This window comes from Podarcis erhardii, assembly GCF_964252035.2.
Source record: "Podarcis erhardii genome assembly, chromosome: 1".
NCBI classification, from domain to species: Eukaryota; Metazoa; Chordata; class Lepidosauria; order Squamata; family Lacertidae; genus Podarcis; species Podarcis erhardii.
Genome location: NC_138497.1, coordinates 128395067 through 128417485, shown reverse-complemented (window position 1 = coordinate 128417485; position 22419 = coordinate 128395067). Strand labels below are relative to the sequence as shown.

The 22419-nt window shown below is 45.2% G+C and overlaps 1 protein-coding gene and 1 long non-coding RNA gene across 2 annotated transcripts in view; one reads left to right on the top strand and one right to left on the bottom strand.

The window, feature by feature from the left end:
- The window catches only part of LOC309335352 (aldehyde oxidase 4-like), a 63526-nt gene extending 46088 nt beyond the window's left edge, over positions 1-17438 (bottom strand). The window contains exons 1-9 of the mRNA XM_081850316.1: positions 17244-17438; positions 15085-15142; positions 11897-11993; positions 9627-9735; positions 7663-7789; positions 6248-6309; positions 4579-4710; positions 2001-2081; positions 691-835 (exon numbers count right to left, since the gene is read on the bottom strand). Coding sequence (XP_081706442.1) covers positions 691-835; positions 2001-2081; positions 4579-4710; positions 6248-6309; positions 7663-7789; positions 9627-9735; positions 11897-11993; positions 15085-15142; positions 17244-17297 — 865 coding nt within the window. The 5' untranslated portion in view covers positions 17298-17438. The remainder of the gene's footprint in view (positions 1-690; positions 836-2000; positions 2082-4578; positions 4711-6247; positions 6310-7662; positions 7790-9626; positions 9736-11896; positions 11994-15084; positions 15143-17243) is intronic.
- LOC309336003 lies at positions 10611-11833 on the top strand. The gene is made up of 2 exons (XR_014153851.1): positions 10611-11665; positions 11699-11833. It is a non-coding gene; the product is annotated as an uncharacterized lncRNA (long non-coding RNA).
- Positions 17439-22419: the final 4981 nt, after the last annotated feature.

Here is a 22419-nt window from a genome sequence, read left to right as displayed (position 1 = left end):
TAGGTATAGTCGTATGCATGTATATAGATGTATGTCAAGTTTTGGTGTCAAGCTGGCAACTTCATTTTATCTTAAACTTTCAGTAGCTTTCCTTGCAGATGTTGCCTCATGCTATGCACACTTTGATCACATCCACACCATATTTTCAAGGCACATGTCTTCTCCCAAAGAATGCTGGGAACTGTAGTTTGTTAATGGTTCTGGTAACTGCAGCTCTGTCATGGGTAAGCTACAGCTCCAAAGAATATTTGGAGGAAACCATGACTCGTAAAGTGGCATAAAGGTCAAGGCAAAGGGACCCCTGACCATTAGGTCCAGTCGTGACCGACTCTGGGGTTGCGGCACTCATCTCGCTTTATTGGCCAAGGGAGCCGGCGTACAGCTTCCGGGTCATGTGGCCAGCATGACTAAGCTGCTTCTGGCGAACCAGAGCAGCGCACGGAAACGCCGTTTACCTTCCCGCCAGAGCAGTACCTTTTATCTACTTGCAATTTGACGTGCTTTTGAACTGCTAGGTTGGCAGGAGCAGGGACCGAGCAACGGGAGCTCACCCCATTGTGGGGATTCGAACCGCCAACCTTCTGATCGGCAAGTCCTAGGCTCTGTGGTTTAACCCACAGCGATTCACAATTCTATGATTTGTGTGACCTCTGGGCTGATTGGGTGAATAGCAGGGCTGCATTTACATACCTACACTTGTGTTTCCTACAACAAGAGGTGCATCTGGGTAGTTGGCTTTCAGGTTGACAAGCTCTTGCAGAGACACGGGAGAAATCCAGGTGGTTCTCTCTCCTTTGAAAACCAGAGTTTTTCCTTTGCTCTCTTCAGCCAACCTCTGTGAGGAAAAGCAACATGGATAGAGTATTGCACAATGATGAACAAAACACAAACATGGCTGTTTCAAGGAGAACCAAGCCCTCATTAATCCTGAACCACACCTTACAGTTAAGTGTTAAGCACTCTTCCCAGGATAGCTTTGTAAGAAACTATTGTGTTGGTGTTGTTTTGTGCATCCACAACACAGAGGAGATTACGTTTACGGTAATTTAAAAATTGCAAGAATTTCTGGCTTTAAAAAGAAGTGTGTAAGAAAATATTTTCAGAGAGTTTTCAACAGTGTTGATTAGGGGGACAAAGTGGCAGCAATAGAAAAACTTCACAGAGATGTGAAGTTGCTGTCTTTTTATACTCTAGTTAAAGAGGACTAGAGTAGAGACATCACCTTGCCAACAAAGGTCCGTATAGTAAAAGCTATGGTTTTCCCAGTAGTGATGTATGGAAGTGAAAGCTGGACCATAAAGAAGGCTGATCAACGAAGAAGTGATGCTTTTGAATTATGGTGCTGGAGGAGACTCTTGAGAGTCCCATGGACTGCAAGAAGATCAAACCTATCTATTCTGAAGGAAATCAGCCCTGAGTGCTCACTGGAAGGACAGATCCTGAAGCTGAGGCTCCAATACTTTGGCCACCTCATGAGAAGAGAAGACTCCCTGGAAAAGACCCTGATGTTGGGAAAGATGGAGGGCACAAGGAGAAGGGGAGGACAGAGGACGAGATGGTTGGACAGTGTTCTCGAAGCTACCAGCATGAGTTTGACCAAACTGCGGGAGGCAATGGAAGACAGGAGTGCCTGGCATGCTCTGGTCGATGGGGTCACGAAGAGTTGGACACAACTAAACGACTAAACAACAACAACAAAGAGGACTGAAGTCCATGATGAGCAGGCAATTGGGAAAAATAACCCATTCATCCTTCTGGCAACCCCACTGAAGGAGGGATGCATTTTCAGGGGAGAGCTGGTAAGCAGGTGGGGGGGCGGGTAAGTGTGTTGGGGTTATATGGGGAAACACAACCCCGAGTGAGTGCTTAGAACCCACTGGAATCTTGCTACCACTCAGCAAATATTAGGGGTGTCATGCAAACTTTGTAACAATATGCAAACACTCATACACAGTCTATTATAGACTCCTTCACAACAGTCATGAACAAATTTCTCCTACCATTAGTTCAGGAGGAAATATATAATCCTGGGTTGGGTCAATGGGATGAAATCTTTCAGGCTTGCATAGACCTGAGCACATCTATAGGAAAAGAAAAGAAGGCTTAATATTAGCATGCACGGGAAGTGGAAAAGAAGGGTATAATATACCTCTAGCAGTGGCCCAAAAATGTGGGGCCCATGAGCCCATTTTAAAAGTTTTTTTAAGGGAGTGCTGTAGGCGACACCCCCATCTGGTTGCTTCTCTTCCCACTCCCCCTGGACCCAAATACAGACATAAGGAGACAAAACTCAGTCACACACATATTTGCTGTTCAAAATAGTATTGGCAAAGGTCAGGCCCAAGAGAATTAAAATGGATCTTCCTGAATTTGCAACATCAAACTAAAGCTTACAATGGTAGGCAGCATAATTAAAAAAACAACAAAAAAACCCACAGATCTTGTGCTTACGAGCAAGTCAAAACCATTGATCCAATCACAGATCCTCATAAACAACAAAAGCACCAACAAATCACCAAACACATCTGTGGCCATAAGAGGTGATCTGTGCTTTGGTGCTGGTTTTGAGGGGATGCTTTGTAAACATTACAAGGATTTTCATGACTCAGAAAAGTGAGCAATTTGGTTGTCCTGCATTTGTGAAGCAGGCCTCCATAGACAATGCAGATTAGGCATATGTTCAGCGGGCCTCAAATTGGGATTGATAGGATATAAAATCACATTGTGGATGACCTTTGTTTGGACAATATCACCATCATTTAATTATTTGGAACATAACATGCTCTACTCTTCTTCTTCTTCTTTGTAAACGCATTAGAAAAGCATTTCTCCTCAAATCGCATTGATCCCTATTTTAAAACACAAATAACCAAAGCTCTTTACAGAGTAGTCCACTGCCAATTGAAGATTTTGCTTAGCAAACACCCAGATAGGTAAGCAGGTTTAGAGCTTCCTCTGCAATGTTGCACAAGGGTGTGGTGATTATATTTCACCGTTGTGTAAGAAACACAAGCTCCATTTAAACCATTCTTGACCTTCACACTCATCACAAAGCTGATGAAAGGATTATGAAGATGGCATAAATCCTCTTTGCCAAAACTTGCCTTATTGCAAAACAGTATTAGAAGAGTAGAGGGAAACGCTGACAACCGAAAATGTCTCCACTCACCTATCACGTTACACATCATGTGTACATACCCATTGCAGGTCAGAGCTAGTCTAATAAGATTTAACTTGGGTGAATGAGAAGGTAGCTAAGCCACCTCACCCTCTGAAAGCGATGTTTTTACGTTCCAAGTTTTACAGATCTGGCTTCTCCCTTCTAGGATTACCAAATGCTCCAGAGACTCTCATTAGACCTCTGAAACATGATTTAGCAAGCAAAATTGCACTCCGTGTGTGTGTGTGTGTGTGTGTGTGTGTGTGTGTGTGTGTGTAGGATTTTGGGGTGTATCGGTCAGTGCAGACAGGGAGGGTTAACCCTCCTCTCCCATACTGTGACTCCAACCCCTAGTATTCCCCTGTGTGACAATTAAGCTTAGAAACCGTTGGCAGATGCCACTGCGGGACTTTTTTCAAACCTAATTGTCACCTGGAAAGGTAGGCAGAGGAGGGGAGGTTGTGTGGTGCCCCACAGCCGTGGAACATTTGAACACAATACCATCAACCCTCCCTGCCACAACTTTGCAAAATCGCATTAAGCTTGCACTGCTTCTGAAAGACGGATCCCGTTCTCACTAAACATCAGAGGAATTCTGGCAGTTCCAGTGAACTGGTATTTTGTACTGTTTAATGTGGAACTACAGTTTCTCCTCTGGGTAGAAACTCTGTGATCCTGGGTTGACCTGAATAAACTCCTGGGTTGGAGAAATATTTACTACTAATTACTTCCCGGCATTCTCCCTGCTCAGGCTTGCGCCCCGGGGAGATCACTTCAGTGCTACTAACTTCACCCCCGGAGGCTCACTCCATTGTAGCTCAAGACAGACGGGTGCCATCTTTCTGTCAAAACACTGCTATTTGTGGGGGGGGGGGAAACTATGTTCCTTTTCAGAGTAGGGCTGGGATTGCTCCGAAGCTTGCTCCCATCTGGCAAAATGGTACTTTGAAGGACAGATTGGCACCTACGTATTTCTGTGCTCAGTCACATTCTGGGATATTTGTACAATCTCTCTCTATAGTTGCTGGTTCTTCGGATTTCATGTGACTCTGTAAACCAGGGCTAGGGAACTGTAGTGGCAGATTTATAGATAAGCATAGTGTACACAGTGTTAGGGCCCCCTGCAGCTTAGCCCACCCCCAATAATTAGTATCCATTCTTAACTGAGTGAATACCTTTGAAATGTAACTGCAAACAATGAATTGTCATTGTTGCGTTTTAGTTTGTTGTGTTATGTTGTGTTGTTTCCATTCTTCTTTCTCCTACTCCCCATCATGGAAGGCTGTTCCACTAGGGTGCGAAGGCCTTCCTCAAGTGGAAGTTTTAAACACCAAGATAAACTCATTGGCACTTGTGTAAAGATTACACACGTTCAGTCATTGTGTGATAAATGTGGGAATTAGAAAGTGGTCGCTTACCCGGTTTCCTTCTCTGGAACACGAGTGTTCCTCTTTCCCTTCTTTCTCTTCCCCTTCTTTCTCTTCCCCTTCTTTCTCTTTCCCATCTTTATCCATGCAACATTTCCCACTCCCTGCCAGTGGGCAGGATTCCTAAAGAAAGAATTCATTCAATAGTGCTACAGAGGGTTATCCCATTCCAAGCAATGCATACATGTTTTTAAGGCTGCAAGGCGAAGCAAGCCCTGTGGAACACAGCCAGATCCTTTATATTTTTATTTGTGGCATTTACACCCAGCCCTTTAGCCCCAAAGGCTATCAAGCGGCTTACAAAATACTAAGAAAACTTTTGAGAAAACATGCATAGGTTTGCACTTGTAAAATACATGTTGTTATTTATATTCTTACATTAATACCCTACCTTTCTTCCATCATGGAACCCGAGTGGCATCCACATGGCTCTGAAGAAGTCTCTCAACTGAGCACTGAACAGATTCGGAACTGCTTTGCTACAGTAAAATGGTAGCTTCATGTGCCTTTAGATCAGCCATAGGCAAACTCCGGCCCTCCAGATGTTTGGGACTACAATTCCCATCATCCCTAGCTAACAGGACCAGTGGTCAGGGATGATGGGAATTGTAGTCCCAAACATCTGGAGGGCCGGAGTTTGCCTATGCCTGCCTTAGACCATATCCTGGAATGTGAATCCTGGTTTAGACCACAGCGCCACCCGTGATATTCACTAAATACCATCCAGATGCATGGTATTGGAGGTGATAGACAGCCATCATGACTAGCAGCTATTGGTAACCTTATCCTCTGTGACTTTACCTACTGTATTTTTCTCTGTACAGGACACACTTTTCCCCCTCCAAAAATTAAGGGGAAATGTGTGTGCGTCCTATGGAGCGAATGCAGGCTCCTTGGCTTCAGCGATAGCAACGCAAAGCCTCCGAAGCGCAGAGGGAGTGCTCCCTCTGTGCTCTGGAGGCTTCGCACACCGACCCCTCTTGCTCTCTAGGCTTCAGGGATAGCCGCCTGAAGCCTTTTGAGCGCAGCGGGACCTCTTGCTCTCATGGCTTCAGCAAAAGGAACCCGAAGCCTTTGGAGCGCAGCGCGAGGTCCCGCTGTGCTCCGAAGGCTTCGGGTTCCTTTTGCTGAAGCCGGGAGAGCAAGACTCTCCTGGCTTCAGCAGATAGGGAGAGCTGCGCAGCGCCCCTTCAGCCAAGCGGGAGGAGAAATGGAAGGGGCTCCGTTTCTCCTGCCGCTTCGCTGAAGGGGCGCTGAGCAGAGAGGGGGAGATTTTTTTTCCTGTTCTCCCCCTCCTATGGTCCGGTGCGTCCTATGGTCCAGTGCATCCTATGGTCCTATAGAGCGAAAAATACGGTAATTCCTTCTTAAGGCCATCCAAGTTGGTATCCATCTCCACATATTGTGGTAGTGAATTCTAACAATGCACTGTGTGTGAAGAGGGAATAATACACACTTTTCCTTAATGTTCCACCATTCAGCTTTTGGGGGTGACTCTGGGAGACAGAGAGAGAGCCCTGACCACTTAGACCAAGCATAATTTTATATCCCTCTATCATGTCACTTTGGCAAAGGGTCAAAAGTGCCTCATGCCTTTGTGTATACCAACAAATAGCAACTTTAACACAGTTTTATTTATTTTTCGATTTGTTTCCCTTACCGGAGAGAAAGCACTGAAGCTGTCAACTATAGGTCTGTATCCTGTGCAACGGCACAAATTGCCTGGAAGGAACGATCAGACACAGAGATAAATAGATCAAAGCTGAGCCTACTGAGCCATCAGCAAAATGCATGTGCATTTCAGAAATGGTCCTTCAGAGCACATAGGCACCAGACGACACCAAACAACAGAGCAACACAAAAGTATAGGGTAAGTGTTCTGCTACAGTGGTGCCCCGCAAGACGAACGCCTCGCAAGACGGAAAACCCGCTAGATGAAAGGGTTTTCCGTTTTGGAGGCGCTTCGCAAAACGAATTTCCCTATGGGCTTGCTTCGCAAGACGAAAATGTATTGCGAGTTCCTGCGGGGTTTTTTCCCTCCCCCCCCTTTTCCTAAGCCCTAAGCCGCTTATCAGCTGATCCGCTAAAAGCCGCTAAACCGCTAATAGCGCTAATCCGCTAAACTGTCAATGGGCTTGCTTCGCAAGACGAAAAAACCGCTATACGAAGAGCCTCACGGAACGGATTAATTTCGTCTTGCGAGGCACCACTGTACTAAGTAGGGATGGGTGAACCTGTCAATTTCAGTCCCACACATTTTCTCATTTTCCCATTTTCCCGTGATCTGCTTTTAGGCATCAGTTTGTGATTATTATTTTGTTAAGTCCCCATAAAAATTCATCAGTGCTTAAGCACGAATTTCTCCTAAATATATACATTTTTGCAAAGAAATTTTCTTGAATATAATGCAATTTTAAATGTTATTTTCACTTATATTTGCATTTCTATGCACACTTTACTCCAGTACATGCATTTTTGTACACGCCACTTGACTGGAGAACTGCATTCCAAAATTCAGAGAAGCGTGAATTTCAAAAGGTGGCTGTGTTTTGGTTTGTGCATTGTTTCAGAAAGTGCGAATTAGGTAAATTCCCCCCCACCCCTACTCTTAACTGAGCAATTTTACAAGACATTCAAATAAAAACAACAACAACTGTTATGTACTGAAGTTCTCACCCTGGGCCAGCAGGGAGATACTGTAGATAGTTATGCAAATGAAGGCTCGAAAGTGACGTTCAGTGATTGGATAGTTTGTATGCAAATGAACGATCGAAAGTGACGTTCAGTGATTGGCTAGTTACAGAAAATGGTTACTGTTGCATTCTAGTGGAGCTCTATATAAGTAGGCTGACTGAGCTCCTCAGTTCAGTTCTGTTCCAGCTTACAAATAAAGAGCTGCTTTGGAAGAATCGCTGTGTCGTCTGGTATGTTTGCCCACAACTTAACACTGGCGACGAGGATGGGATCGATGGACATCAGAGCACAGCCAGATGCGGCCATCCTCTGAACTTAACAATAAATATTTTTATTTTCAGTTTGGGGGGGGAGGGGAATATTTTGAGAAAGCCAGCCTACCATCCAGGCACGCAGTTATCTGATCCATGGTAGGTTCGGGGTTATTTCTTAAGAGCGAATACATAGACATCACCATCCCAGGAGTGCAGAAGCCACACTGGGAGCCGTGGCACTTTGCAAGCCTTTCCTGGAATGATAATACATATCTAAATGGATAGTCCATACAAAGAAACATTGACTTCTGGAGTATCATCCTACCTTTTACTGATCTCCTTTGCCCCCTTATTATTACTATTACTCAGTAAAGTTACTAAAAATGCATCCTGTGCCCAAATCCATGGCTGTAGCAAAGGGCAGAAGCGGCAGAAGTTTTGAAGTGTCAATTGTAGCTTTTGTTCTTTGACATGGGGCACTCTGTCCTGGCTCCTGCTAACAAACTCTGCCCCCCACCCCATTAAAATTTGAATCAGAAGCATTAAGTCTCATTAGAAGGGGGTGGCACCATTTGACAGCAGCCTGCTATACAAGGATTAAGCAAAAGCTTTCCCCATCCTTCTATATCCATGCTACCTGTAGCTAAGGTAAAGGTAAAGGGACCCCTGACCATTAGGTCCAGTCATGGCCGACTCTGGGGTTGCGGCGCTCATCTCGCTTTATTGGCCGAGGGAGCCGGCGTACAGCTTCCGGGTCACGTGGCCAGCATGACTGAGCCGCTTCTGGTGATCCAGAGCAGCGCACGGAAACGCCATTTACCTTCCCACCGGAGCGGTACCTATTTATCTACTTGCACTTTGACATGCTTTCGAACTGCTAGGTTGGCAGGAGCAGGGACCGAGCAACGGGAGCTCACCCCGTCGCAGGGATTCGAACCGCCGACCTTCTGATTGGCAAGTCCTAGGCTCTGTGGTTTAACCCACAGCGCCACCCACGTCCCTAGCTGGCGACATTTTTGGAGGAGGGCCAGTGACCAAGCTGGCAACGTCCCAGACAGTTACAAGCCAGAAAGAAAAAGAACTTCTAGAAATGGGTGATCCATTCTCGAAAGCTATAAGTTGGCTCCACTACTGACACCATGACAACTACTGTTACTACTACTACTAATAATAGGAAGAAGAAAGCAGCTTGGTTGCAATCTGTTTCAGATTCTGCCATACTCTTGGTGATGTCATTGATACCATAACAGGGTCCCAATCATTTCCCAAGTTCCATCTCATATTTTCTATTTTGGCTGCTGTGGCAGATATTATGGCAGCAGCAGATTTCTTCTTCCTTCCCTTTTTTGGCAGGGAAATGCAATTTCCCCAGGGTCGCTGGCACACATGCACTCTTCCCACCTTACATCAAATCTATGCTGTCAGGTGCCATAAGAAAGCGGCAGAGATAGCGCAGGATAGTACGCACCCCGGAAATGATCTCTTTCAGCTTCTGCCTTCTGGAAGAAGTGATGGAGTCATAAAGGCCAGGACTAGCCGCCTGAGAAACAGTTTCTACACAAATGCAATTCTGGTTCTAAACGCAGCATAAAGGGTCTCTATAGTATAGTGTATTTTAAAAATGGGGTTTCAGAGTTTTTAGGGGTTTTTGAATGTTTTATGTAGTTTTTCAATTTCATTGTTCTGCATGAGACAATGACAGTAAAGATATTGTATATTGTATATCGTATATCGTATATCAGAAGGAGGGTGGGAAGGAAGGAAGGCTGTAATGCCAACAGCTGGATAAGGGGAGTGGAGAGGGAAAAGAGAGGGTGGGTGAGAGATGAGACAGTAGGGATGTGTTTTAATTTGTTGGACCTGCCCAGAGTGGCTGGAGGAACCCAGTCAGATGGGCAGCATATAAATAATAATTATTATTATTTAGAAGCTCTCCTCCAGATTATCCAAACCCAAACTGGCCCAAGAAGAACAATGGGGCTGCAGTGCTTGCCTTGGACCAGAGGCAAGCATTACAGGCCACCAGGCTTTTTATACATTCTGAACCTCGGGGAGAGTGAACTTGGGCAACATCTCTTATTTTACTCTTACCTGAATGGGATGGAGCTTGGTTTTCGTACTTCCAACTCCTTCCACGGTAGTTACTGCAGCGCCATACAACAGGCATAATGGAAGTAGGCACGAGTTGGCTGGGTAATGTCTTTGAAATGTAAAGGAGAATTTTGAGGACTAAACCATGTTTTTCCAACCCACTAGGGCTATTTTTAGCCATGGATGGTCTCGGGGCTAGCACAATCCAATATGCAGCACTGGACACTAGAACTCGAAATGGTTGCTCCCCACCCCAGAACTACCCATTCTTTCTCAGACTGCATTCTCCATTAACCTATGTATATCAATCGAAAGGTGTGATAGTGAGGTAGAGCTGGTCTTCTTCAACCTTGGGTGCCCCTAGGTGTTAAAGAGGTAAAGGGACCCCTGACCATTAAGTCCAGTCGTGGCCGACTCGGGGGTTGTGGCGCTCATCTCACTTTATTGGCCGAGGGAGCCTGCGTACAGCTTCCGGGTCATGTGCCCAGCATGACTAAGCCGCTTCTGACAAACCAGAGCAGTGCACGGAAACGCCGTTTACCTTCCCGCCGGAGGGAATCTACTTGCACTTTGACGTGCTTTTGAACTGCTAGGTTGGCAGGAGCAGGGACCGGGCAACAGGAGCTCACCCTGTTGTGGGGATTTGAACCGTCGACCTTCTGATCGGCAAGTCCTAGGCTCTGTGGTTTAACCCTTGCCCCTGGGTGTTAGTAGACTACAATTCCATCATCCTCAGTCAGCATGGATGATGGAAGTTCTAGTCCAGGGGTTGGCAACGTGCGGCCATAGCTGTCAACTTTCCCCTTTTTTTAAAGGAAAATCCTATTCGGACTAAGGGAATTTCCCTTAAAAGGGGGGAAACGTTGACAGCTATGCGTGCGGCCCATGAGCCGGATGCGGCCCAGGAAGACCGTTTTACCAGCCCATGAGCCGCCCGCAAACCGAGCCGCCCACTCGGCAAGTCCCCCGCGCGCTGCGCTAAAGCAGCATGGTGCGGGGACTCGCCGAGTGGCACCAGAAATGGCGTCTGCACACTTGCAGATACCAGAAATCACATCTGCACATGTCCAGACGCCGAAAATCGCTCCCGCACAGGTGCGATTTCTGGCATCTGGGCATGCGCAGAAGTGATTTCTGGCGCCGTGGACATGTGCAGACGCAATTTCCGGCATTGTGCTGCTCCAGTCTGGCCCACCGACGATCTCCATGAGAGTGATCTGGCCCATGGCTGGTAAAGCTTGCCAACCCCTGTTCTCGTCCAACAACATCTGAGGGTCCAACACCCAAACTGAGGACCCCTGAAGCCATGGGCACCCTTTAATTTTGAAGCACATTCAAAACACATTGTTTACCTCAAAGGATTCTGGGCCCTGTAGTTTACCTCTCACAGAGTTGCAATTCACCACCGTCCTTAACAAACTACAGGGCCCAGAATTCTTTGAGGGAAACAAGGTGCTTTGAATGGGTTTTAAAGGTATGGCACGTACATAGGTAAAGCGCTGAGGAGGGACCACAATCACCCCTCAAGAACTCGCGTGGGGGAGCAAAGTTAAATTTTGTCCATGGCCGCAGCCTAGTTGAGCAGGACCTTGATGCTCTGAGGAGAAAAATTACGCCCTGCAGGGCCCTTAACCCTTCATGGCCGCTGTTATGTACTGAGTTGAATAGGATCCAAAATGCAGCAGTCCGATTGGTCCTAGAACAATGCAGCAGTATGATTGGTCTGCAGGAGCCACCCAATCCAGCTCCAGATGGAAGTGAATCCACAACCTGATTGGCCTACAGGAGAATTCCGGAATTGGCCAATCACGTGCAGCCCATTGTGTAAATAATGTATATAAAGCAGATACTTTGAGGGGACATTCATTCCTCCTCACCACTATGAGCTGAATAAAGAGCATGAAATCCACTCTCGACTCTGAGTATATTTCAGCCGCCAATGCTCCTCTTCCCCTCAGAGTTTGCCCCTCATCACCCCCTGCTCCCTTCCCTGTCCCCTGTCGGTACCACTGTCAAGTCTGAAGCAAGTTAAAATGGAGGCAAAATGGTGTCTGAAGCAAGTTAAAATGGAGGCAGACAGCCTCTAGGTATTCAGCAGGTCTTTTTTGCACCTTTGTGGCAGATGCATCTCTTAGCCGTCAGATCAAACAACAATTCCTGGGATTATTTGTGGGAAAGCTATATATGGCAAGTGATTTATTTATTTTTTAATGACATCAAGTTTTGGTGCAGTTATCTGTATGAAGCATCTTTCCCTTCCCTAAGGATACCGTATCTTCTTGGTGTCTGGGTTGTATGTCGATATCATCACTGTGCAAGCCCCGCAGCCTCCAATTCCACAGCCATACTTCGTTCCTGTGAGGCAGACTTGTAGTTACAGTGGAGGGTTAAGGAAAATAAGTGCTGACTCCTTGTTTAATATCTGGATTCCCCCCACCCCACCCCGCATGATGTCTTTCACATTACAGTGGTGCCCCGCAAGACGAACGCCTCGCAAGACGAAAAACCCGCTAGACGAAAGGGTTTTCCGTTTTGGAGGCGCTTCGCAAAACGAATTTCCCTACGGGCTTGCTTCGCAAGACGAAATGTCTTGCGAGTTTTTCCGACTTTTCCCCCCTTCCCCCCCTTTTTCTAAGCCACTAAGCCGCTTATCTGCTTATCCGCTAAGCTGATAAGCCGCTAAAAGCCGCTAAAAGCCGCTAAGCCGCTAATAGCGCTAATCCGCTAATCCGTCAATGGGCTTGCTTCGCAAGACGAAAAAACCGCTAGATGAAGAGAATCGCGGAACGGATTCTTTTTGTCTTGCGAGGCACCACTGTACTTTTTATTTCCTTTATGGGGTGGAGGAGAAAGAAAATAAATGAAGAGAAGGCACTTTATCAAGATGATAGCTAAGTTTGAAAAGACATTTTTTATTTTAAAAAAGCCCCTACATTTTAATGAATATTTTTAATTCAACTTTTTATGTAGCCAAAGGCCCCATCTGCACTATACATTTAAAGCAGTATTGTACCACTTTAAACTGTCATGGCTTCCCCCAAAGGATCCTGGGAACTGTAGTTTGTTAAGGGTGCTGAGAGTTGTTAGGAGACTCCTATTTCCCTCAGAGAACTACAGTTCCCAGAGTGGGTTAACAATCCCTCTTCCCAGAGAACTGTAGTTTTTTGAGGGAAATAGAGGTCCCTTAAATAGGGTTCCCCCTGGGAACTGTAGGGTGTTTTTTTTAGAGAAATAGGGGTCTCAGCACTCTTAAACTACAGCTCCCATGATTCTTTGGGGGAAGTCATAACTGGTTAAAGTGGCATGATCCTACTTCAAATGTATTGTGCAAATGGAGCCTAAGACTGAAGTACTATGCACTGACCCAAGAGTGGGACTTACTTAGGAGTAAATATGCATAGAATTGTGCTGTAACTATTGCTCTGTTGTAGTTTCTACTGAAATTCATATTTATGTATGGTTTGTTTTCTTTCATGTGACATGTCATGTGCCTTTGTAGTTTAGTGATTGGCTGGACTGAGGTAATCAACAAATCACATTTGAGAAAGGGTGCTCGGTTCACACATAACGTCAAACCATAATCAAAACAAACCTAGGTTTGTAAGCCAACAACAAACCATAGTTTAATAAACCACGGTTTAATGTTATGTGCAAACCAGAAGTCCTTGCTTTTGAAAAGCCAAGAGGAATAATGCAGTAGAGAATGTAGCACCAAAGAGATGCTGCTGCTCTAGAGAAAGCATCCATAGCAGGGCACCACCAGAATATCAGAAGGAAATCTGCAGATCTTTTGCCCAAGTAGCCCATCCCTTGGAACTGGGGCCGGCCCTCCCATGAGGCAAACTGAAGCAGCTGCTTTGGGTGGCAGAATCCCATGTACTGGCACACCTGCCTGTCCATGCTGGGGTCATGCAGTTGCGGCTGTGGCTTCCAGTGAGCTCTTGTGAGATCTCTGCAAGAGTTCTGCAAGATCTTGTGAAATCTTGCGAGTGCTCTCTGGAAGCCACCACTACCACACAAGCCTTGTAAATGAGGCTATACAGTAGCTTCCCATTTCACCTGAGGGGGAGCAAAAGGATGCTGCTCCTGCCTGGAACTATTTCCATTCATGGGATAATTACTGGAAGTGTTAACACTTCTGCTTATTCTTACTTCAACTTCATGCTGATTTTCCGTGAACCACTGTCCTAACAAGAAAAACAGGCTTGCTCCATTAAAATGTATGACTGCAGAGATTAATCTCACTTTATAAATTGACTTTTGCTTTGCAATATCCTATGCCCCAGGGTGTTTCCAAGTCCTGGTAAAATATTATTTGCAAACTTTTCAATTATGTAGACTCTAGAGCAAGGGTCAGCAAACTTTTTCAGCAGGGTGCCAGTCCACTGTCCCTCAGACCTTGTGGGGGACTGGACTATATTTGGGGGGAGGGGAATGAATGAATTCCTATGCCCCACAAATAGCCCAGAGATGCATTTTAAATAAAAGCACAAATTTTACTCATGTAAAAACACCAGGCAGGCCCTACAAATAACCCAGAGATGCATTTAAATAAATGCATTTAAATAAAAGCACACATTCTACTTATTTAAAAACACACTGATTCCTGGACTGTCCGCGGGCCAGATTTAGAATGCGATTGGGCCGGATCCAGGCCCCGTAACACTAAGTTTTAGTAAGTTTCTAGTTCTAAAATATCTATTTACCGTATCTTTCCAATGCATGTAAAATTGAATTGTGGAATAGGACGCTTCTAGACTAGGACTTGTAAAAAAAAACCTTAAGAAACCTGTTGCCAAAGTATAACATTTTTTCACAGAAAATGTAATTTTGGCACATGTTGGCATAGCTGGTTGTACAATGGAGAGTAGAAAAGGATATGTTCTACAGTGCCCAGCATATTCAAAGAACATCCGTGATAGCTATCATTTCTGGGGATGTTTAAATATCTGCCCTTGACAAAAGCTGAGGAGGAAATGTTCAGTAGGGCTAACATAAAGGCCCTGTGTTGGACTGGAATTATTAATTTTGAGATATAGATGACCCTGTTATCTGTTGTATTTAAACCACAGAACTTGGGGGAGTAAATTATATTTACAGCTGACTCGATGTTTTGTTTTTCAATGTCCCTTAATCTCCTTTGAATATTGCGAAAAATATATTGCTCACTTGAATTATACAAGGGTTCCAAGTCAATACCAATAGATCTGATTTTGCTATGTAAGAGGTGGAACCATCTGGATTTAGAAGAGTCCCTAAGTAAGTCAGTTTGCAGAGTCGAAGGTTGGCAACAAAAATGGCAACGCAACCAGTATTTTATAGTGCTAGTTCTATACCTATACCTAGTTCTGCATACCTCTCATACTTGATTGAACATGGGAGCCTCAGGATACGTCTCAATAAACGTTTCAGATCGGTAACAGAATAGTTATGCAACGCAAGAGCTTTAAAAGGATACGCCCCTTTCTCAGGTAATTAAGCAGCAGTTCTTCAGGATCAGCAGATTTCTCTATCACCTGCATTAGAAAGGAGAGTCGAGAAACCAAAAAATACACCTTGCTTAAGAGGATTACCTATGCTTTTGATGAGAGGAATTGATATCACATGCCGCTTTTCTTCAGTTTCTCTTATTCAGATACAACAATACAGGTCTTATCAAACCACAAGGAAACTGGAACTTGAGTTCAGCTACTCGGGTTGATGGCATTCCAGGCATTTACTCTGCATCTAGAGTGCTCCCACTGCATCTTTTGAAATCTTGATTTATGCCTTGATTTTGAAATCTTGATTTATGCCATTTATTTGGATCCAACATATAAGGTTTGTAATATTTTTTTCTTTTTTCTTTTTTGGAAGCTCTGCTTAACTCTGATGTATTTGTAGAGGAGGAGAACAAGGCAGAAGAGTAATAAAATATATGAATGGATGAATACTGTTATGAATTTGTGGGTGCCAGGCACCTGTAATTCCTGGATCCAGGAAGTGTGAGAATTTAATCAAGGCTTGAAAGGTAAAAATGGGTGCTAGACTCTTAATCCTGGGACCCAGGCAAGCTTCCTGATGAGGCCTGGGTGATGGGTCATTAAAAGAACGAAGGAAAGGTAATGGGCCATTAAGAAAGCAAGGAGAGGGGTCTCTGTGCCAGATAGCAAATGATAGCAACTCAGAGTTAGTTAGAATACAAAGCCAGAGTTTGATGTAGAGTTTTGGAGCTGTGATGTGAACTAGAAATACCGCTGCAGGCTCGAAAGCCAGAGGCAGAGCATGATGTTTGATTTCTGCTTGAATCCAAGGCTGCAGCTATGGGAGTAGTAGGACACTCTTGGGGTATTAATGTTGTGAACCCCTCCATCGTAGGCTAAGGTTGTATATATGTGTAGAGAAACCACATGTCATAAAGACACCATAGTCTCTGCTGTGCCTCATTTCCAAAAGGAAACACAAACCCCGGGCAAGTGCTTCGAACCCCTGGAATCTCTCACTGCGCAGAGATTGGGGTGGCATGCAACAATATTCTACAGCAGCTGAAGGGAACCTTTGGCCCTTCAGATGTTAAAATTAATGAACTTAAATGTTAGTTGAATGCCACCCACTTTTTCCTCTTCTTCTGATAAGAATAAATATAAAATAAGGGCACAATCTATCTTATTCTGATAAGAATAAATATAAAATAAGGGCACAATCTGGCCAAGTAACCACTTTTAAACACTGCCAATTTCAACAGGACAGTTTCAAATGGGCTTAACTCTCTCCCACTGAAATCAAAGGGCCTCTCTTATAGTTACCCTTATGTCATATTAGACTTATAGTTGAAAGTATACAAAGCACAATTAGTGCATGCAGTTGTTTTCTTCCTATTTGAAATAACTGCAGAATTCAAGTTTCTAAGAAACATGACACATGTATTTTAATCATTTCCTCATCCTCTCTGGGTGAAATATCTGTAAATGGAGATGTTTCATTGTCTTTGTTCTCAAGTGTAGAAAACAAGAGAAAGTAAACACATGGGTGCATTTTAAGTGTTAAATTGCATGCATACATCTTTGTTTTTTAGCAGGAAGGGATATTAATGTTATTTGGTTATATTTCATTAGGGAACCTTTCATTGAATGTCCTTTTTACTTAAGATTGTTGTGCAAGTGTTGCAGGGGTGGGAGCCTTAACCATAGGGCACTCACAGTGAACTCATGCCGAATTTTCATTTTTAAAGTTTGGTGATATGGTATTGCAACCGATTACTATAGCTTATAGCTATAATAATAGCTTAATCCATTTCCAACAGCATTGCTCTAACAGCTGTTGCTCGATCCTCTTTCATTTTCGTAAGACCTAGGCATTCAAACACTAGAGGAAGTGTCTGCAAAGTTTAATTTAGTGATGTGAAATAAACATAGTTGACAATCCCAGTCAATGGTGGTCAATGAGATAGAGAAAGAAAGTCCCAACTTGTAAACAATCACGTTGAAATGACAGACGATTGCAGGGAAAAGATGTGTAATTTGTAAGGTCATGAATAACATCTAGAGAACATTTTAAATCTTCTTTGTAGATACATGAATGTGCCCCTTGTCCTCCCCCCCTTTAAAAACACACTAAAGTATTAAAAGAAATCCTTACCTTCCTTCCATTCACAAAAAAAATGAGCTCATCCGATTGTTGGGGATTAGCCATTCTGCCGTATGAAAGCACACCTTGAAAACTGTCAGATATTAAGCAAAAGGAGGGGGGGAAATACAGATTCTACAGTTGCTTCCACCACCGCTTTGGTCTGTGTTGCCCAGAACCGAGTGACAAATTATATAGGCGAAGAGGAGGAGCCAGAGTAGAATTGGTCGGAACTGCTCTGTAGGGTTGCTTTTCTTCCTCGCTAATCATAAATTTGATGCATGGTTGTAATAAATTAAGGTTTCTTGCAGGTGGCAGATGCTTTTATACCTAAGGTTTTGTTTTAAAAAAGCAAAAGAACTGGTTGACACAGAAACCATTGTAATCCTCCTAAGCAAGTATGCCTTTCTGTACTGGTCTCCCTTTTCAGTTGAACAGGGCACTGAAAGGTCAAAAGAGGACGCAAAGTATTGGAAGACACAAGAGCTACCCACCCGGGAAGAATGGCAGATGAAGGTGATGGAGTACATGGAGCTGGCGGAAATGACCGGCAGAATCCGAGACCAGGGAGAAGAGTCGGTAGAAGAAGATTGGAAGAAATTTAAAGACTATTTACAGAAATATTGTAAAATTAAGGAATGTTAGAAGGATGTTGGAATGAAGTTATGTGGTTTTAGCAGTAATGTTATAAAGGAGTATTTAAAGATGGATTATTAACAGGTGAGAATGTAAAGTTATAATATATTAAGATAAATTAGTAAGATAAAAGTAAAAATGGAAAGGATTTGCTGAAATAACTAATTGAACTAGAATACAAAAAAGGGAGGTGTGAGGAGGTCAGGGAAACAAGTAAATGAAAGACAAGATATGGAAAGGTTGGTTTGTTTTTAATTGTTTTTACTTTATTGTATTTTGTATTTTTGTTTTTTCCCCATTTTTCTTTCGTTTTATTCTTGTAACTTTTTTGAAACTTTAATAAATATTATTTTTTTTTAAAAAAAAAAAAGAAAGGTCAAAAGAGGAGATGCCAGCGGAATTTTAGAGGGAAAGGAGCTCAAAAGGTGGGGTGCTACTAATGAGAAAGCTTTTCCCTCACATTGCCATAGAAGTGGGCTTTACCTAAGGATGGCAAGACTGGCCGATCTTGACAAATGTGCAGGTCAGTACAGCAACAGGATTTCTGTCAGGTGTCCTGGCCCCAAACTGTATAGGCTTTTTAAGCCAATGCAAGTAACTTGAAGCAAACAAGCATTGAGTGCAGTTCTCTCGAAATTGTTTGCGGCAGGTCATACCGATGAAAAGCCTAGCTGCTGCATTTTTCATACTTCAATGGTACCTCCACACAGAGCACGTTACAATAGATCAGTCTTGAAGTTACCCATGTGTGAATCACTGTCCAGGAAAGGCCACAGCTGGAGAACCAGTACCAAGCACTCTTGGTATGCATATAGGCAGTGGCGTAGCGTGGGGGGTGCAGGGGGGGGCCGGCCGCACCGGGTGCAACATCTGGGGGGGGCGCCCTCGCCGCCTCCGGAGTCGCCGAAGAGCCTCAGGCGCAGGCTGTAGCAGAGCCCCATGTCTCGCGGAACTGACGAGCTGTGCGCGCGTCCGGGCTGAAGGCGTCCGGCAGGCAGCGGATCTCAGCGCTCGCCGCGGTCCCCGCGCATCAGGGCCGCGGAGGGCGCGCCAGGCAGCCCCTCCTCACAGCCCCGCCGCCGCCACTGCTGCAGCTGCTGGGCCATGTTGCATTTTCCTCGCCTCTCTGCCCTCCTCCTCCTCCGGGCAAGCGGCGTCGTTTGGGCGGCAGCGCCAGCGGCAACTCGCCTCAGATCACCTGACACGGACCCGCCACCGCCGCCGTGGCTACCTTACCGTAAATACCCCAGCCCAGGCAGCAGCAAGAAGAAGCTGGCAGCGGCGGCAGGTTAGGGGTTAGAGGCGCAAATTACTTGCCTTGCTGCAGCTGCTGGGCCATGTTGCATTTTCCTCGCCTCTCTGCCCTCCTCCTCCTCCGGGCAAGCGGCGTCGTTTGGGCGGCAGCGCCAGCGGCAACTCGCCTCAGATCACCTGACACGGACCCGCCACCGCCGCCGTGGCTACCTTACCGTAAATACCCCAGCCCAGGCAGCAGCAAGAAGAAGCTGGCAGCGGCGGCAGGTTAGGGGTTAGAGGCGCAAATTACTTGCCTTGCCCCGGGTGCTGACAACCCACGCTATGCCGCTGCATATAGGTAGCTAGTGCATTTTTTAAAAAGTGTTTTTGCAACAGGCCACTACAAGTTGAGGCCTAGCAGCTACAGTCTGCACTAATTGTAGCTTCTGAATCAACTTCAAGCACCAGGGAAATCTACTTTATGCAACTGTTTGGTGTTACCTCATTTAGCCACTAAGTACACGCGGCTTCATAAAGAATGTCTTTATGTGGCCTTCCTTGATATCAAGGCTGCTTTTGACACTGTCGACAGGGGGCTGTTGTGGTCCAAATTGGAGACAATGGGCCTAGAATCTATATTACTTTACTTGATCAAAATGCTTTACACAAAGAACACGTGTCGCATAAGAACAACACCAGGGAATGTAATGACAGATCCTGTCATTATAAACCAAGGAGTAAAGCAGGGCTGTGTACTCGCTCCCTCTCTTTTTAATCTTTTTCTTAACGACCTTGCTTCTTTACTAAAACAGGTGGATGCCCACAGCCAAAAACACAACGCATCAAGCATTCCCATCCTTCTATACACAGATGATATGATTTTGCTTTCATGGACAAGAATTGGCCTAAAACGTTTGTTAAATTCCTGTATTGACTATCTGTCCAGAATGAAATTGTGCATGAACTTTGATAAACACAAAATAATGGTTTTTGGGACTTCACGCAAAAGCTGGGTATTTGGTGGAAAACCCATCCAGCAGGTATTAGGATTTAACTACCTGGGAATCACATTCCATCATAGGCTTCTATGGTCCTCGCACCGTGCAACGGCGGTGAATGCCAGTAAGATGTCTATGCAAGCCATAATGCGTTTCTTTATAACAAGAGGTAATTCGCATATCCCCTCTGCCCTCAAGGTCTTCAACGCCAAAGTTATAGCTCAATTGCTCTATGGAATTCCAGTTTGGCTGCCAGGGCTTATCCAGCTGGTAGAACGAGTGCAGGCAGCTTTCCTTATTAAAATTTTTGCTGTCCCACGTGGTGAATCCCATGCAGCCTTGTGTCTTGAGGGAGGTCAACACAAGGTAGAGACCATAGCCTGGGCGAGATTTCTTACATGCTGGTTAAACATCTGCCTCACAACAGATAAAGATCCTCTCCTTAGTGATGTTTTGCTAGATCCCTTTCTTTCCCCAGGGCTACAACAGTTTAACATAAAGGTACAGCAACTTGGGCTGTCAGTGGAATTTTTGCAAACAATGTCCCCACCATCTGCCAAGGCTATAATAAAAACTAGGTTGTGGGACATTGAACGCCAGAACTAACAGCGGCAGCAGAGAAAACATGTTCCCCTCTTAACTTTCAACTTTCTTGGGCATCTGAAATTAACCACAATTATCTTGGATTTTTGTTTAATCCTCAAGAAAGGGCATTTTCACTGGCCAGGTTTAATTCAAATCCTTCAAACCTCCTATGGGGAAGATTCTCAGGAATGGTGGAAGGAGAAAGAATTTGCCCATGTGAAGACCATCAGGTGGAAACTCTTACACATATGGTTCTTAAATGTAAATTACATGTTGATCTCCGCCAGCAGTTCCTAGATTAACTCTGCATCCCCAAATGGAAACCAGAGTTAGAGGTTATACATTTTCTATTATTGGGGAACAATCAGGAGCTCACCAAGTTAGTGGCTAAATATCTTTAACTGTTTTTTTTGTTGTCGAAACACATTGCAGACGTCTGACCTCCCTGGAGACCTAGAGATGTAATGTTAAGCTGCTTTGCCTCTTTCATTTGACAAATGTTTTGTGTCACTGGGAAGGCGGGAATTCTGTATTGATTTGCTATGGATGTTTGTATGTGATGCCAATAAAAGGTTTGATGATGATGATGAACTTCAAGGACAGTCCACACAGAGTGCATTACAATTTTCCACTTCTAAGGTTACCAGCCAGAGCCGTAGCTAGGTGATCTTGCGCCCCTGAACAGTTCAGATTGTGTCTTCTTTCTGCCTCTCCTCCAACCCCCCCCCCTTCAATTCCTCATGCACTTCACCTTGTAGTGAATTCTTTTTTGTAAGGAGTTCTGATTGAAGGCCACCAAGATGGGGAAGGCTGACCTAGATGATGGTATATAGGCGTCTCCCCATGTTATGTACTGAGTTGAATAGGATCCAAACTGCAGCAGTCTGATTGGTCCTAGAACAATAGGATCCAAAAGGCAGCAGTCTGATTGGTCCTAGAACAATAGGATTCAGAATGCAGCAGTCTGATTAGTCCTAGAACAATGCAGCAGTATGATTGGTTGGCAGGAACTACCCAATCATGCTCCAGATAGAAGTGAATCCACAACCTGATTGGCTTACAGTCGCTACTGTTCCATACAAAACAATAATGGAACAGCTGAAGGGGCACTTTTCGCCACAGCCCTCAGTGGTGGCTTGTCGAAATGCCTTCTACGCAAAGCGGCAAGCCCCTGGGGAAACCATAACTGGGTTTGTGACCTCTCTCCGCCAAGCCGCCCGGTTCTGCAACTTCTCAGAGCTGGAGAACATGCTTCGTGACCGCCTCGTCGGTGGCCTGAAGGATGAGAAGCTGCAACGACGCCTCTACGCTAAGAAGTATCTAACGTTCCAGGTCGCTCTGGAGGAGGCCCTGGCAACGGAAGCTGCCGAGAGGTCGACACAAGAGGCACGGCCGAGCCAGCCGTCCCAACCGAGGGTCCACCACGAAGACCTCACCGACGACTCAGGATCCAACAGTAAGGAGGTGCACCGAGTACAGCAGCGCACTCAAGCAGCCCACACACCACAGCTGCCTCAACGAGAAGGAGGGAACTGCGCAAGCTGTGGAGAAAGTCACGAGAGGAGGACCTGCCGTTTCCGCAACGCAGAGTGCAGGCAGTGCAGAAAATCGGGACACATCGCCCGGGTGTGTCGGGCTCGGCCCACCCGACGCCAGGCATCAGATGACCAATCCAAGAGCCCCAGGTCCCGGGGCCCAACGCACCAAGGCAACTCGACAGAGCTCACGGACTT